The sequence below is a fragment of the Tinamus guttatus genome, unplaced genomic scaffold (assembly GCF_059628265.1).
Source record: "Tinamus guttatus ecotype Peru unplaced genomic scaffold, ASM5962826v1 Tinamus_guttatus_pri_ptg000155l, whole genome shotgun sequence".
NCBI classification, from domain to species: domain Eukaryota; kingdom Metazoa; phylum Chordata; class Aves; order Tinamiformes; family Tinamidae; genus Tinamus; species Tinamus guttatus.
The window spans coordinates 2,739,109-2,757,661 of NW_028288689.1; the positions used below are offsets into that span (position 1 = coordinate 2,739,109).

At 39.1% G+C, this 18,553-nt stretch overlaps 1 protein-coding gene across 2 annotated transcripts in view; it reads left to right on the forward strand.

Annotated features, from left to right (window-relative positions):
• Positions 1–6,067: 6,067 nt before the first annotated feature.
• GABRG2 (gamma-aminobutyric acid type A receptor subunit gamma2) overlaps positions 6,068–18,553 on the forward strand; it is a 62,881-nt gene continuing 50,395 nt past the window's right edge. The window contains exon 1 of one of the 2 annotated variants that reach the window (XM_010213856.2): positions 6,068–6,507. In XM_010213856.2, coding sequence (XP_010212158.1) covers positions 6,401–6,507 — 107 coding nt within the window. In that variant the 5' untranslated portion in view covers positions 6,068–6,400. The remainder of the gene's footprint in view (positions 6,508–18,553) is intronic. The other variant, XM_010213849.2, reaches the window with a different exon arrangement.

Here is an 18,553-nt window from a genome sequence, read left to right on the forward strand (position 1 = left end):
TGTCTGAATGATTGTCTGTTAGTTTAATTCCATCCCATTATTTAAGGTAGGTCTTTAGCTATGCACTTCTTGACCACTCACGGAGAACAGCAGTGAAGGGACCTCATAGGCCTATTTGACCTCAGGAAGCTGTCCCAGTGCCTCAGGATTCCTGGTATGGGAAATCTTTTCCGAGTTATTCAGTGACAGTCTAAAAAGCTATACTAAATCTCCTGTGTCCCAGCATAGGATCCTTACTAAATTTAGTAAGAATATTATTTATCATCCATGGCATTTAAAAAAATATTTAGGAATAAAGGCTCCAAAATAAGGACCTGAAGAATTCTGCTCAGACCTCCTTCCTTTTTAAGAGCAAATGCTTAAATATTACTTTTGGAGAACAGATTTGTGGACCTAGATGATCCATGCCTAGTTTGCTCCTCAGGATGTCACTCAAGACCAGACCAAAAGCCCAACGACAGCAGGTGTGTTCCCAGCCTGCTAACACACATGGGCCACGACCTGGCATAATTTCGTTTCCGATGCCTATTTGTGTCCACCGTATGCAATGCGAACGTTTAAAAACACTGCTGGCTTGTTTACAGAGATCACAAGAGTTTCCTAGAGGCAGAAAAATGGGTCTCCGTGGGAAGCTGTGGTTTCAGATTTTATCACTACCTTTGCTGTGTATTTGCTATCTAACCCAGGAAGATCGTTCCCCTCCCCATTTCCAGATAGATTCCATGATCTTTGGGGCACAGACCTACCTTTATGTTTGCACAGGTCAGGATGACTCAAGAAAGATCACCAGATATTATATTAAAAGAAACAAAGAATAATTAGTTGATAGTGTTTGCAATAGCTTAGATCTTTTCACTCTTTGGAATTATCTTAGAAAATCCATGTAGAAAATCCATGTTCTAATAAAAAAGGGATAAAAAATACAGACTCCATCAGCTCTGGATGAAATGTGCATAACTCACACTCATTTCCAAATAGAACTTTACATTTCGAGACTTTACATTTCAGTGACTTTTGTTGCCAAAATATTTCAAGAGATACTGACTATATTCTCATAGAATTTACCCCAGAAAATTTACCCCAGAAAATGGAATTTACCCCAAGAAAGAAACAAATTCCATCTCTAAAAATATTAGTAGAACTTGAGTAATCGACAAGAACATCATGTACTTCTTAATTTGATGGTGCTAGTATTAATTATTAGCTTATTTTATTTGTACTCTACGTTCAGTCTCACTGTCTACGCACCCCAATTCCAGAGGGCTGAGCACAAAAGAACACTGATTGCAAGTTTTTCTCAGAAAGATATAAAACAAGGAGATTGACTATGAATGGTCAGTCTTGCACCATCATATTCATTAGCCAGGGTAAATTGCCAGAGCATTATGAGTATTCATACTAGATTGGTTTCAACTCAAAACTAAATCCTAGTTTCTTGAAACTTCACTTTCCTGTTCACCATGCTCCTATGAAAACACAACAGGCATAGAATTTTTGCAGGATCAGAGCCCAACTTATTTAGCTTCACAGTGTTTTAATTCTATGAAAGAAAGAGCAGCAAAGGAGGGATTGCCAATACAATGAATGGCTTTTACATATTCTTATGCAATATCTAGCTGAAATGGAAACATTTTTCACAACCAACTTTTAAAATTTCCTTTCATTGAGAACATTTTACATTCATGCAAGAAAAAGAAGTAAAATGGGTGGATGTGTCAGACAAAGGACGTAAACATACAAACATCTCCTGAATAGAAGTTAATACCTTTTAAATAATCTAATTCAGCAGTATATAAAAATGTGGACGAAAAATAAGCCAACCTTACAGCTCAAACTTATACATGGAAATCAAATGATGAATACTATATTGATAACTGTTTACAGCATCATGTGTATTCTTACTCCTGAATAGGTAATATAACACTTTGACACCTAATTGACTAGTTTTTCTCCCGTCTTAAAATGAGAGAATGAGCTGCTGCCTTTTTGCTAGGCTTCTGCTGTTATTGCCCACCTCTAACAAGAGAAGACATTCTTCACATTCATAAAGGCCTCACCTTTGTCTTGCTAGATCTCATTTTCCTGATAAGAGGTGGAGTCAAATACACAGAAAAAGAGTTGTCTTTAATGAGAAAATAATATTATCAACTGTAAAAAAATTATAATCTGAGATTGAACTACTTTCCAGCAAGTTATGGCCTTTGTTTCATTAATGAAAATGATAAAAGGTTACACCATTTGTGTGGAGTAAGGTCTGCATTTAGATAACTATGACGTTGCAACACTAAATATCTTTTTTTTTTTCTGAAAAGCAGTCACTCTTACGACAGCTTAGGTCGTTACTTTTTCTTTTTTGTCTTGTATTTGTGCAGAACCTGGTGTTGCTCCTCTTACTGCATTACAGATTGGGCAAAACTAACAACTGAAAAAATACAGTTTTTCTGGAACTGCAAGTATTTTGCTTCCTCAGCTGGGAATAATATTGTAGCTGTGTATGGTTTAAACGAACAAAGTTTAGCATTGTTAGGAGCCCCATTGGTAGCAAGAGTAAGCATAAAAAATTAAACCACGATCCACAAAGTAAATGAAAAGACTGAATTGAAGAACTGAAGAAATAATGCATGACTCCCTCCTCCACTTCATAAACAACCCCGGTGACTACAGGATGGGGAGGAAGCTCAGGGGCACTGGCAGGGAGAAAGGCAAAAGCGGTTTGCTGAAGGAGCTCTGTTATGAGGGAATACTAGATGTATATAGTAAAAATAGTTTTCATTAAAGCTGTTGCTGACAGAAGCTTGTAAATCAAAGTACTGTGAGAGAGCTCTTAGCCAAGAACATATTTTCTGTACTGTTCTAAAACAAGATCAAAGCATATAAACAAACACAGTTTGGGGGGTTGTGTTGTGGTTGCATCTAGGCTACCAGCATTTTTTCTTGTAAATCAGGTACTCAGAAAGTGATTGCTTGAAAAAGAAATCACACGGAACAGTCAAAGTAAAAATCTCTCTGAAAAATGTTAAATTTACATAAGGAATGGCAAAAGTGCATTTCGCGTATTCTAGAAAATAACGCCCATTTTTATGGCCAGTGTCTAAAATAATTCTAAATGGGAAAAAAAAAATTACCAAACAGCACAAGACATTGCTACTCCAATAATGCAGTAGGCTGAAACCTCTGAAAAGTCAGCCTCAGCTTGATGGTTTGCTTAAAAGAAATATTATTTACATTTCTTTCATCTCTTTTCTTCTCCCAGACAGCTCAAGTAAATTGTCATAATGCAATTAATAGCATTGAGACAATGTTTATATTTTGCTCTTTCAATTAAAAAAATAAAGTCCATCTGGAATCCTACAGTAATAATCTAGAAATTTAATAAAAGAATGTAGTGCTAAGATATGAGGTGTTTTACTTTTTTAAAAAAGATTATTTTTAGTTATGTCACAATAAATCACATTTGCTGATGCAAATAAATCTGTATTTGGATACATAATGAACTGTGGATTAGAGTTCATCTACTTAACACTGAGAGCAATGTATAAAATCCTCACACTTGCAGTGATGTTCAGTTCAACTTGATTAAAAGTACTCTCTGAAAAGCCTCAATTTCCTCTCCCTTAAGAAGTGAATAATCATCTCCAAACTAAGATCTTAGTCTGTTCATCCAATGCACCTCCGTGCTGCTCCTCCACCAAACATCTGCGGATGTTTTTGTGCGCGGGGATGCAGAGGACGAGACCTTGAGCTCTTCCACGCGCCGACTCCACCTGGCAGCTCCTTCCCGGCGGCAGAACCGCCGCACTACAGACCTTAGCCGTGAGCTAATGAACTAATAAAATAATAGCAGAAAAATACACACAATCACACACGTATATGCAGTATAACAGCCTACAAAAATTTAAGATCTCTCTTTCCCATGAGGTGAACCTATCTGAAAAATTAATTTTAGATGTTTCCATTTTGACATACATTTATACATCCATCAATAAGCAGAAAGTGTCTTAGAAGACAGGTCTGGGAAAAAGAGAGAGATTGTCTCAAAGCTTAGAATATAGTCTAAAAAGTGTTTTACATTGGATACCATTTTCCTTAGGAATTCAGGATGAATATATTTCCCTGGGACTAGAATATGCAATGGGAATCTTGGATAGTCTAAATGCTATCAGTATTATTACAATTACTATATATTTCTATAAAGCTATTTAAACAAGCTATTGCTTAAAGTTTGTAGACTCTAGGAGCTCTAAAGCTCTAAAGGCATTTTTTTTCTATAACAAGGATATCCTATTTCTGGATGAAAATGTTTCTGAACTCCAAGGATTAGTTGATATATAATTAATAATGGCTCTTACATCATTACTAGACAGCTGATCTACCTAGGCCTGAAATAAGTATCATTTCCTGCTTTTAAAATATCTTCAATATAGCCTAAAATAATCAAAGTCACCTCTTACCCAAATTTTATATCACCTGAAAGATTGTGAGACTAGTTTAAAGAGTGTTTAGCCAATTTATTTTTGTTATTTGTCTAAAACAACACATGCTTTTACAAGCTGAAACACTAAGGACTTCAGGACAAGCAACATCAAGTAGAAGAAAAAAAATATGCAACCTGTGAATAACCTGTCAAAAATCTATCATTAGCAATGATAGTGTATATTTTCTAATTAACTTTTTTTTTTCTTTTTTGCATTTGCTTTTTCTTATCTCTCCTTTTGCCTTCTTTCCTAACATACCAAACAATATTTGATACACAGGAAAAAGTGATTTTAGCAGTAAGGAAGAACAAGATTTTCTTTGAGCTTAGGGACCCAGACACCATCATAAGCCAGCTCCCTGGAGAGGATGCGCATAACAATTTTGTAGGAAGTCATGGAATAATTTTCAGAAAAAAAACCACATGAAACATCGTCATCTCTCAAAGGAATATTTTGATAGCAGATAAGGAAGATTACAGCAATAAAAACACAAAGGTGTCATGTTCATAGGTAATGAAGGGAAACAGGAGCAAATGTTGATTCTTGCATGCATACGCATATATTCTTGTATATATACTCAGAGATAGTAGGAGAAAAATTGGGAATGCTTAATAGGTTTATATCTTTTTACCTATACTTTTTAAAAGAAATCTTTCTTTTTTTCTTCCTCGAGTTGCACAGAGGGATGGGCTTCAAACTAAAGCGGTGTGAGGTTCCCTAGCTCGGCTCCTGATGATTCTGCCTGCACTTCCATCTTCCTGTGTGCGAGCGGGCCTGGCTGGAGAGGCCTGAGCTTGTCTGAATTTGCTTTGTATTTAGGCAGCAAAAATTTGGAGGTCAAAATTTCGGAAGCCTCAGTGCTGGCCCCAGGCTGCCTCTAGGCACGCTTCCTCGCAGAAGCCTCAGGTTCCCTGACAGCAGCTGAAATTGCACGTTTGGACAATGGAATTTGGGAAGCTGGTTCCAAAATTCCTGCTTTTGTAGCCACCTATTGTTTCCTTTCTCTGCAGGAGGCATTTCCTACATTTGTATACCCTGATTTTTATTAGGGGGAGGGGAGATGAAATCTTGTACATTCTCCCTAATCCTATCGCACACTGAATCACCTCATTCATACTGACTCCACCAATGCTGCTTTCCCCATTTCCTGAGTTACTTAGCAACAAGCATCCCTCCCTTTTCCACTCCCCTGATCCATCCTTTTTTTCCTTCCCCTCTGCAATCACGGTTTCCACACGGTTTAGAAAAATGAATATGCTCAGCAGCACAGGGCAAGCTTTTCCTTCCAACCTCCCTTTTTATGCCTGCCAATTCCTCCTCGCTCCCAAAACGAAAATCCAGGCTGCCTGCATATGTGTAACCAAAGGTTAAAAAGCACCCCGGCTGACACCACGCATGTGTTAATCTGTGCTGCAGCACAGTGCATCATTTCCACTTTGACCTCAGAGTTAATCTGCATTCAGGCAGACGCTCCATTGCTTTATTCTTTCTTTTCTTTTTCCTCTCATTTACTCGTTCTCCCGGTGCATCGGATTTTGTTGCATGTGTAGGAGTGATCCTGTAAACGTGTGCATGTTTGTGCTTCTCCTTCCCTTAGCCGCTTTTATTCCGCGAGTGTGTGGATGTGTTTTTTTTTTTTTTTTTCCCTCCCTGCTACATTATTCCTCTCGATCTGGAAGCTGCTGCCTGCTGCCTGAGCTGACATTTTTTGATTATATCTGCAAAGGGCTTGTGCGGATCTAATTTCTGCCCCCCCCGCATATTAATTCCCGCAGCTGGGCGCAATGTATCATCCTACTGACGGGACCTGCTAGGGAGGGGGGGAGAACCACTACCAAAAAAAAAAAAAAAATTTAAGAAGGGGACGGATCCATCTGCAACCAAGAGGAAAGGGGAAAAAAAAAAGAGGGGGGGAAAAAACAGAGATGATCCCTCCAAATCCAACAAGCCTGGGCAGCCCTGCACTCTTGAATCCTGCATTTTCTCTCAAAATGATGGTGCGGGCACTTGTGCTGCTCTCCCTCATCCAGCGGTAAGATGTGCTTTCTGATTCTGTTTGCTGGGGGGGGCGAGGGAGGGCTGGGGGGTGAAGATGCCGGTTGCAAATTCGCAGCGCGGAGCGAGGATGCCGAAGGTTGGGAGCGCGGCATTGCGCGGCCCCGCTCCCAGCAGCTCTTCCCGGGCTGCGTTCCTCGTACGCGGCCGTTGCTGCGAGGCGGGCAGGGAGGGCTGGCGGCTGCAGGGATGCGCCGGGCGCTCCGTGCAGTTTGGAGCCATGTTTAGGAAGGATTCCCGCCGCGTTACTGCTGGCCCTGGTGCCCGGCGCTCCGGGGCTCCGCCGCGGCATCATGGCTGTGCCCGGCTGCGCGCCCGCCACCTCCGAGCCGGCCGGGATTTAGGACCAAGGACAGGGATCCAGGTCCCTCCCGAGACGGCAGCTCAGCGCCGCCGGCATTTCCCCACGCGCAAAACGCTTCCAACCCCGATGGAACAAGGCAGGGCAGACAGGGAGCGATTGCTTGTCGTGGAGCCGGGCATATTGGAGAGTATTTGTGGCGTTTACGCACACATTCTGGTGGATGAAGCCCTGTGCATGCCTGCGATGTGTTCTGTACGCATACGTGCAAACGGGTAAAGCCCTTAACAGCAGAGGAAGAAGGACTTTATGTGCAGCTGGGCAGACAGTGTGTGCTGGGGGAGCGCTGCTGCTGCAGCGCTGCGTGGAACCAGCCGTTCCGGCAGCAATTCCTGGACTGTGCATTGAACAGGTTAGGTAGGAAGGTAATTCTGCAGTGCAAAGTACCTGGCCTTGAAAGTGGCACAGCCTCTTCCTCCCAGATGCGCAAGTCCCGCTCCAGTGATACATTAAAGTTAGTACCCACTCCCTCTTCTGCTCTTAATGGTCTCTCCAGACAGGCTCCCTTACCTTTCCTTCTCCCTCCTTGCCCCCAGGGAACCACCATACCAAAAACTGCTCTCTGTTGGTTTGCTTTTTAGTTGGTCTGCTTAAGAAAAATCACACGATGTAGTTGTGCAGGTAGTTGTGCAGGCAGGATCTTATTTCTAAGCAAATTAGAAGGCCAAAACTATTGGCCAGGGAAAAAAGTTGCTCATTTCTTCACACACACACACACACACACACACTGACAAAAGCTTGTGTGAAGAATTCATGTGGAAGGACATGCAAAATGGTTGAAAAAGGAGTAGAGAGTGAGATAAAACTTGGAGAACCTGCAAGGAGGGACACTTGGTATTTGGAGAAAGGCAGCTGCAAGGTTTCTCTAATTTTGTAAGAATTATTTACAAACACTACAAATAGACCAACAGAAAATGAACTTTTATAGGATTTCAAGCAAATGACCTGAATAATGTGGAAGTCTCCAGCTGAGGACAGGGCACCTCGGTTTATACCATTCTGTGTGTGCCTCTCTCCTTTCCTCTCCCCTTGCAAAGTGTGTTGTTTACACAAACACGCTCAGATCTCAGATTATCTAACCATAAGACTTCCTCCATAATAATCTCAAATAGTTATTTTAACCCATGTTTTTCTTTTCTGTCATCTTGTGGATTAACATAGCCAGGAAGGAAATTCCCAAAATTTTTTCACGAGCTTTGAAAGAAAACTCTTTGTAATGGAAATTGATGTTTTATCTCAGCAAAGATTGTGGTTTCTGTTCATAACCATCTGATAGGCAAGATGATTCCCTCTGACACCTTCCTGACCTCATATTTTAAAGTACTATATGGAGAAGATATATTAAATAGACCATATTAAAGAGGAAAAAACTTAGTGCTAAATGAAAATATTCCAGTTCCTCAACATAAAAACAGGATTTTAATTCTAATAACCAAGACAACTTTCTCCTGCTGTGGAACCAGCCTTAAACTAGTTTGGGAAACTTATGGACTAAGACATACAAAAGTTGCTTGTAGCTGCTGTTTATTTATAAGCAGGATGAAAGCTCATCTTTGTTAAAAACTTATTAACACTTCAGAGGGAGGGGAACATCCTTTCCTCATGTATCACTTGTTTAGGACTTTCAAATTCCTTACAGGCCAACAAGACCAAACCCTAACATGCATACTGCGTGCTCTGCACGTGAATAAATACACTGACAACAATCAGAGCATTCACAAAAGTTTAAGTAGTTACAAAATTTGGCCAAGTAATTAAATCGATAACAATGAATTACTAATACTGTGCAGATTTTTTTTTCAATATTGAAACAAACAAGTTATTTCCTGCACAAGTCAGTTGTTGCACTTCACTAACCTTTTACTAGAGAAAGAAAAGGAAAGTTAGGGTGTCATTCCAGCCTCACTGAAAGCAGTTCAAATTCTAGCACTGACTTCAGCAAACCATGATTTCCCCCAATTTGGAATATGTTGTCCATATTGCATCATTGCAATATTTTACTTTTAAAATAACTGAATCACATGGACAGATCACCCTCAAAACTGTGAGCATTACAAAATGTTTTTGTCTAATATACTTCTCTACTGCTCTGCAAATGTCCTGCCTGAAGCTCCCCTGTCAACCTCTCACTCCACTCTGCCTTTGGAGCAGCACTGCAACAACAATGCATTCATCGATATAGGGTTTAATTGGGAGTAAATAAACTTATTGAACTTATAACTGAAAATTAACATATTTTACATTAACAGAGCTCTTTGATCAGCAAAGTTTCTGTCTTAAAGCTATAATCTAAGCATTGTTTACATGTAGATTTTATTTGATACTTTTGCATAGTCCTTAGACCTAACAAACTGTCATCAAAAATCACATGAACAAAGTAATGTCTGCCCATGAAATGCTGGCTTGTGACTACTTTTGATTAGTTACTTGTAGTCAAATAGTCACGTGGAAATATTTCTATGCTGCAGCTGGATATCTAAAATGGAAAACTGGCAAGACTTAGCTTAAAAAAGCACAAATCCTAACTCATAAAATTTGTATTAATACCAATACTCTTGTACTTATGCAAATATGTCTATTTTTACTAGCAGAGTTAATCAGTGTGTGAGTAAATAAAATCATTTTGCTCCTGTAGAGCATTGGCAGTGTGAACTAGGTTTTTGCACTGTATGGTAAGAGATGTAATAATAATAATTAAAAGGGGCATGAATATCCCTGAACTGAAGAGTCATTTAGAATTAATGTAAAGGTTGCTAGCACTGGTTTGCTGTTAATTCTGCAGCTGCAATTACTTGTACAATAGCTTCTGATACCCTCACACACTGTACAGCACTTATATGAAGTCAGAGGTCCTAGAGAAGCCACCTGGAGCACTGCTGGAATAAGGTGTTTCTGAGCAGAAGCTTTTTCAAACAACAAGGAATAGATCTATGTAAACAAAACCTCAAGACACATGATGTCAATCCATGCACTCTCCAACAATTGTTATACTCTGTTACTATGAAACAGAATGCTTAGTGTTAACCAGCTCAGATACTCAGAGTTTGTTTCAACAGAGCTGAGAGCTGTCTGGATAGTCCCCCTGCATGAGCATTTCAGGAGTGGCAGGAAGGCAAGGCTGCCTTTGAGATTTTCCTTGTCATGCTGCACTGCTGACTGATATCAAATACCAGGTTTCATGCTGGGGTACCAGCTCATTCCAAGAAGGAACTTGAAGCAAATCTCACTGTGGTAGAAAGGCTACCAAATGCAATGATCTAAACCAACAACAATTCAAACAATTAATAAAAAATCTCACTACCTTGTTATTAATAACATGAGCATAAAAGATTATAGACACTGATTCCCTGCTAGAAAGTACGTATGTTTGGAAATGTGAGATAAGCCTTTTTATTAGCATTTGATTTAATGACTATACCACTTAGCCATAACATGCACACCAAAATTCATATGTTGCAAACCACTCCAATGAATACGCCAAGTGATGTTAGGAAATCACTGCAGTGAATTGTGATCACTATTACTCTGGTAATAGTGATGTTAGAAAATTCACTCTAGTGAATATGCTAAGTGATGTTCAGAAAGAGGTTGACCCTGAAAATCTGAGTACTCCTTACAAGATTAAAACTTAATAAAAGTGAAAAGTCTAAGATATGATTTTATACCTAACTATGGAAAAAATACCATCAGAAATTATTCTTTTAAACTAATATTTTCCATATGATTCATATTTCACAGCCTTAAGAACCATGCTTTTGAGTGTTAAGCTTAAAGAGAAAAATCTTGTTGACTGGGTTTTAGTTGCCTTCTCTTCCTCTTTATGCTCCATTTGCTCAGTGAGGTATGTCAAGATACTCTACAACAGTCACTTAGAAATTAGCAATTACACTGTAAATCCTCCATACTTCAGCAATGATCACCTTTTCCTCAAACAAAGAACTGAAGGTAGGCCCCCTGCATCATGGACATGTACCGGCCTAGCTGAGGCTTGCTCAGTACCCTGTGGCTTTTCCTTCATTATATTCAGACACTCAAACAGTAAAACTTCATATGTTCCTAGATACAAAGATTGTATCGGGGTACTAGTTTGTTTAATCATCTGATTATTTTCACAAGAAATCAAGAGAATGACTAGAGTCTACCCTGACTCTCTGCTTCACTCCGGCCTTGCCAATGCCTCTCCTGCAGCCACACACAGTCATGCACAGAGGAAGAGAGAAACCCTGTGAAAACAGCAGAACACAAAGCTACCCAACGGCTGCCTCCATACGAAATTTGGCTTAGAAAATATACCTATCGAATAAATGGTTAACGTAGGGCTTTTGGAACTGAAGCTTTTTAAAATGTTCGTGCTGTACATGTTTCATGGACATTCGTTGTACCATAGACTGCCTTAAACACAGATTTGACCGTCCATTTTCCCAGTAAAGTCTGCTGAGAAATCAATGCCCTACTCTATAGTAGAAAATCTCAGGGGTCATAGGAATCTCCTCAAATGATGGGCCTAACTTTATCCCCTGCTTGGCCCACTGAAGTCAGTCTGCTGTTGACAGAACAGCCAGGACCTACCCAATATCATTTCTTATAGGTGTTCCTATGTAGTTCCTATGTTTTATAGTGTGTTCCTACGTAAGAACTGGGAAATAACCCAAAGTTAGATTATAACTCAATAAGAATCCTCAGAAAGTGTTTCTTACACTGCATAATGCCTTTACTCTTTGCAAAAAGCTTTCAGCCTACATTCTTGCTGCTTTAAAAAACCTATAAAACACTTTTTTTTTTTTTTCCTCTATCAGGGTGAAATTTATTCTGTAAAACAAGATTAGCACAATACGTATCAGGTAGTTAAGCTCACAGACAGTAATACAAATTGATCTGAAGGGCACACAGGTCTTGTGCTGGCCCTCTTGATATAAAGGAGTTTCTCATTAAAGAACTTGTGTTCTGTGAATTGAAGACCTGAAGAAGAACCAGGGCAAGTTTGCGGCAATAAAAAATATGTGTTTGTTTATCTCCTTTTAGACAAGATGTAACAACTGATGACAGAAATAGATATCCAAGTAACTTCACCAGAATTAGAGGTGTGCTTCAGGGATCAAAGGTGGAGGCTGTTTTCCTTGAACAAGTTACATGCACTGCCTGTTAACTAAAAACACTAAATTCCTGCAGGAAGAACCAAGAAAGACCCACAAGTTCCAGAAAACAAGCGCAAAAAGCATAGTCAGGTAACTATAAGAATTATTAGGGAAGGAAAAGCCTATTTCACAGAATGAGACTAAATGCAGACTCATTGAGCACTAACGAAATTATTGAAAATGACTGCACTGATGAAAATATCGTCCAGTAGAATAAACAGAATGAAGAGTTATCTTAGCTGGAGGGTAAAAGTGATATGAGAATGAAAAAGCATAAACTGGCCATTCTAAACATGCTGATTTTAGGTTTTAGATTCAAGATTCATTTTGATGACTCAAAACCTAATGTTCACTGCTTGTTTCTATTTCATACTAGATTATGGCCCAAACCATAATGATACTAATAAAAGTATATTGTGAGAGCCTCAGTTCACCTGATGTATACACCTATGGAGCCATACTATCTTTACATGCATTTTACTTAAATGCATTCCTGTGTCAGATGTGTTCCAGTGCAATCAGTAGGAGTTTTACTGTTCTCTGAAAACAGTTCTTACGAAAATCCAGTTTTCAATGCATGATGTGCATAAGCAACCTGCTTGTTTTCAAAATCCAGTTAAAAATATTTTTTTTCTTTGCTCTATGTTAAAAGATGGAAACATCATTTAATTTTATCTTTGGAAACTAGAAAATAACATGATCTGCTTTTAAACAAAGTGTTAGAAATTCTTATTTATCAGAAAGTGTAACCATCTCCTTCAAAATAAGAGTGAATTTATACGAAAACTATAATAGTTTTTGTCATCCATATGGAAAAGGAGTAGACTGAGGGAGACGGGATACATATTTTCACAAGCCCCAGCATCTGCCAACAGGCAGAGATAAACTGAGGTAAAGGAGGGGTGAAAGTGGTAGGTTAAGAAAGCAACTGAGGGAACAGTGAGAATTCTATCTGCTACAATTCTGGTGCAGTTGAGCTTAAAATCTGAGATAGCAGTCTCATCGGACCGAATATTGGGTACACATTCTCATACACAGTGATACCCTCTTATTTATATAACTGGGTAGTATTTTAATGTGAGTTCTGTTACACAGAAATCAAGAGGATAGTTTGGTGCTGCTGGAAGCCAGTTGTGTGAACCATACCATACAAATGGTTATCTCAGTTGCATAATGTTTTAGTACATGATGTCCCAAATGAAACAGAAAAAGTTGAGTCTAAAAGCAATATTTGTTCTCCCTTATATAAAGGACATAGAGCACCACTGAAAGCACCATTGGCTGAGCTGAAAACTTACAAAAAACAGTATTCTTTCTATGCAGTTTCTATGCAGAGACCAAAGACTTATTATATAGATTCCAAAAGAAGGGAGGAAAAAAAAAAAACAAGCATTAAACTCCATAGTAACACTTCATTACAGGAAATCTCCATCTGCAGGTTTCTGGGAGCCAAGAGGTTTTCCCAGGGAAATATTGCTATGTGCTTGACCCCATCTTTTGCTCTTAGCTAGGTTGTGCTAGGGGCATTTGTCAAAGGCAGGATATCATCATTACAATATGCTCTTATGCCTGCAAAGTGATGGCAGGTAATAGAACTTCACTTATACACGAATCTCAGTGCAACATATGAGGCATACAGTAATATGCAAGTCAAATTTTCTTATCTACAAAATCAGTTATATTTTTTTCAGATTTTCTTGAAGGACATTTTCACACATAATTATTAATGCACAAGCCAATGTGTAGGCCTAACTGCGAAATCTCAACATTATACATGAAGCTTAGTGTTTCTTCCAAAAGATTTTCATCTGTTTGCAGACAGCCAGTGAAATATTAAAGGGATCACACTTTAACAAAACCCAAGCCAATGTATATGGATTGCCATAAACAAATGTCAATATGGGGCACGAAAAGTATTTTTAAAAAATGGAGAATAATGAGAGTTTTGAACAAAACAGAATGAGAAGATGATATCTATTTTTATGCTTGCATTAGCCCTTTCCAAATGATGCAGGTAATCATGTATGAAATTGTATTTTTTACTGAATGTCATCTTGGACTTCAATGTGAACCCTTGAGATGAAAGGCTAGCTGGTTTCTGAGCCATTTACCTCTGGTTCTATCGAGTGATGATGAGAAAAGCATTTTAGAGAGGCTCAATCTCACGTCTACCCAAAATAACCCTCTGACAGAATTCCCTGGAAATCAGTGGGTGATACCAGAAAATGAATGTTTTCCTTCAATACTGATTCAATGTTATATTGTGCATCATAAATAGCATGTTCTGGTCATACAAAGCTTCTGTTAATCTCTAGTAAGATATCTTCAGATATAAACAGAAGTCTGCCTGCTGTGACAGATTGAGGATTATCTACTAAACTGCACTTCCGCTTAACTTATCCTGCAGAAAAAATGTTCCTTAGAGTCTTTTACAAATAAAAAGAGAAAAAGAGAAAGAATGAGAACAAGATGAATAACAATTAATATTAACGAGGCAATTTAGAAAGCCTTATTAAGCTAATCAATATGTTATTTGATATATTATTTAGTATTACTGCACTTTTGGGACCCTGTGGCCCATGCATACTTGAGAGAGGAACTGTGGCACCAAACCACGGCTCAGTTAACCCCAAAACAGTCAGATAAAGAGACCAGGCATTTCTTGGCCACTTTTTGCAGAGCCCATAGAATGGGTAGAGAATTTACTCTGCTTTTTCTCTCCATAAACTAATGAAGACACAAAAACCTTCACACTGTTGATTAATACTAAATAGGCTTCAACTATGTGTACATCAAACACTGGTGCAGGTAAGGGAGACCAGTTCATTAAGAGGGCTGCATAATCACTATTTTTTTTTTTATATCCTGAACTACATCTCTGCTTTCAACGCTTGCAGGCCAAAGGGCCATTTTACCTAAATGGAGGCACTCAGGCTGCCTCTCTGTGCTGAAAACAAATCACCTGATCCCCAAAGTCAATAATACAGTCCTATATTCAAGTCACTAGCTCACGTGTATTTGCAGCAATGACTACTATTTTAGAAACAATTAAGAAGTCATGGCTCCAAAGAGATACCAATCTAAGGGCAAACAAGCACACGGATGCCAGTGAATGAAGAATGCCACTAAATAATCAATATACAATTCAAGTTGCAGTCAGCTTGACTCTCTAGAGATGCATCACTAACATATAGATGAGTCCCTCTTAGAGGGACTTAATGTGTTGAATAAGGATTTTACAGACATCATGAGCAGAAGGCAGAAGAGAAGGAGATACAGACGTGATTTATAGAATTAGAATTACACAGTGTTTTGAACACAGTGACAAGCAGCCTGCTATTACTTCAAAGAGGAAAGCAGCACAGAGATTCAGGAAGACAAGCTATGTGAACAAAATAACAGGAAAAGATGAGAAATGCAGGGCAGCCTTTTGTATGGAATGAGGTTATGCTGTGTATATGTTTTGGAAGTTAGAGGGAAGGGAGATTGAGAAGTGAGAAAATTGATAGTGGTTCTTGGTTATGCAGTAGTAGGAAAGAGAAGTTCCCAAAGTAACTCCCTGCTCCAAGTAGCATTGGTGAAAGGAGCGGTGATGCCCTAAGAGGGTTTGGAAGAGATGAGGATTGAGATCCATGTAACGGAAATTACATGGATCAAGAACTGTCTTAATAACTGAACTTGTAAACTGTGTAACTGAACGCAGTAACTACACTTAGTAACTGAACTTGTAAATTCCCCCCTCTCATGCAAAAAAATGAAATAAAGCATTTTGCTCCTACAGCCAGTGGGGCCTGTGAACCCTAATCTGTTTGTGCATTACAGTTTGGTTTTGTAAAAGTCATAGAAGCATCACTATTTTCTTGGAAGAAGAGTGGGTTTGGAAGGGAAGGTGGCCAGTGGTAAAATGCTTTGAAGATCCTTGAGTGAAATAAAAATACTGCTTTTTTTTTAATTTTACCAAAATAGTGTCAAAGGCTGCACTGTAGTGAACAAACACCTATGGATATTTGTAAGCTTTTGGGGGCAAAGACAATCTATGTTACATTCATAATATTTTCTTACTTTTTATTTCTGGTTTCTAAAAGCTAGGCTCAAAAACCTCACTAAGCTGCTTTAAAGACTTAAAGTATGTGCTTAAAATGACTTTAAACCTTAATAAATCTCTAATGTAACACATGAGATTAAACCACCACAAATCTTTAAAGCAAAATTCTTAACTTCCAAGTCCAGCGTAACTAATCAGGCTCCAAGCCATATTTAAGAGGCACTCATGGGCAAGATAAAAATATTGTTCTTTATCCCCTGGTTGTCTTGATAATGAGCCATAACTTTGCCCTATTGATATCAAACAACTTTGAGCAGTCCAGCACCTGTATTTTCCCCAGGTGAGGACAAGGTTTCTTTCCTCTCACAACATGCCACCACTGCCTCTAGAGAGAGTTCATTTCTCAGTAAGAGCATTAACCATTCCAAATTATTCACGGCTATTAATATCCAACCATTTTTAACACTTGACTCTGGGTAGACTCCTCAATAAGGATCATTTCTGTAGTGAGTTCCAGAATTTACTATTCATTCATCTAAGGATTAGCTGTGTAAAAACAAACCATATATAGATTTGATTTGAAAGGGGAATAATTTTAACCTTAAAGATTTCAGAGACTGGATTTTATTTTAAGCTTTGCAATAAAATTTGTCTTTGGCCAGAGACCAAGAATTTTAGCTCACATGGTAACTTCGTAAAAGTTCTAAATGTGTGAAGATTTTTATAGAGTATTACAAGAGAAAATTATTTGCAGCTTTTAATTATATCATTCGTTAATGGAAAAAGAAAGAGGAAACATACTATATCTGTAAAATCAATTATTCTGTTAGAGTCCCAAAAGCAATCTCTCTCATTTTCTCTATATTAGATAATCAGCAGAGGTGATTTAATTTATTATAATAGGTATTCAGATTAGAGAATGAGAAACATCTATTACCTGTAATTTTGTTACCTACATACACAATGTTATAAGTTCCCCAATAAAACAGCAATGAAAAGATTTAATGAAAAAAATGGAAACTTAAAACCAAATTATGTCCAACCACAAATAGTACCTATCCTAAACAGGACTTAAACGGGACTTGTCATTTGAGTTTGCCTACAAGACTTCCACATAGCATGTGAAGAATGTATTTCCCTATAGGAGACCTCCCGTCTGCCAGTGACAGCTTGGGAGAACATGGTGGTTGGGAGGCAGCTAAACGGGTGCAATCATGCAAGGTTCTCTGGCTTGCATCCAGGAAAGTACCTTCACTTCTGCTGAAATGTTTACTAGCATCTTTCCTGCACCAAGACTGCAATATTGAGCAATCAGCACTGTGAAGAACTGTAAATCCTTAAAAATCTGACAGACGTGAGCAAAAATGCCAACATTGCCAATAAGCGTATTCACGTTATGTCCTCTCTTCTTAATTATTTTACTGGGTGTCTTCCCTGGAACACGGTTCCCCGGCTTGGCATAGTACCTGCTCTTTACTTTAAAAAACAAAACAAAACAAAACAGAGTCAGGCATATTCACCGAAGTTCCTGGAGTTTCAGGAGAACAAACTGCATTTAGAAGCTTCCAGCTTCCCTGGCTTCCCGGGGAATTGCTTCTCAGAAACCCTCTGCCAAGGATTTTGCATTTGTGCCTCAGAAAAAGTGTTTGACTGGTAGCAAATGAAACTGAATTTATCTATATGGGAGATAGGCTCTGAGCAGTAAAACGAAAACGAACAAAATCCTTGCTTAACTGCTCATGTTCCATTCATTTTGGAATTTTGCTCTCTTTCCAAGTTATCAGATCTCCCTCCTCACCTGATGGTCCCACCTGGTATTCATTCTAGTCATGAAAAACCTTTTCTGTTTTTTACAGATCAGTGATGCAGTTTGGGTAAAATCCTCCACTGACCAAAGTTCTCTCTGAATCACCTTGGTTTTGGCAGGTGCTCTACATTTGTTACTCAAGAGTCCTCTGTATCAAATCAAAGCAGAGATTCCTCTCTACCCACAGGGAAAAGGGGGCTGAAACCTCCTGCCTTTTGCCAAACCCCCCATGCTCAGCTGTCCTGAGACTCTAAAGTGTCCTGACGGATCTTGCCTCGGGGCTCATGACCTCCACGACTCCTAAAAATGCCACCACGTGCGCGTGGTGCTGACGTCTCTGAGGTGGAGTGCCCAAAGGCTGGGACGGGACTAACACAGGACAAGCGGGCAATGTCGGGAGGCAGCAGATGTACCTCAGTGCTTGGCCTTGAGCCCGGTCACCTTTAAAGCTCCCTGCTGGTGCGGTGGCCTTGGTGGCTCCGCAGGAGCTCTGAGAAAGAGGCCAAGGAAACCTGGGGGGCCTGGACGCTGTGTCCTGAATACACGGGCATTTTGTTCTATATTTGATGGAGGCTCTGCAGCCCTTTCATTGCATCCAGTGATTTAGCCTCAGCCTAAAGCTGTAGTGAAGGGGAGGAAGGCAAAAAATCCTCTTACATAATCTAACTGAAAGAA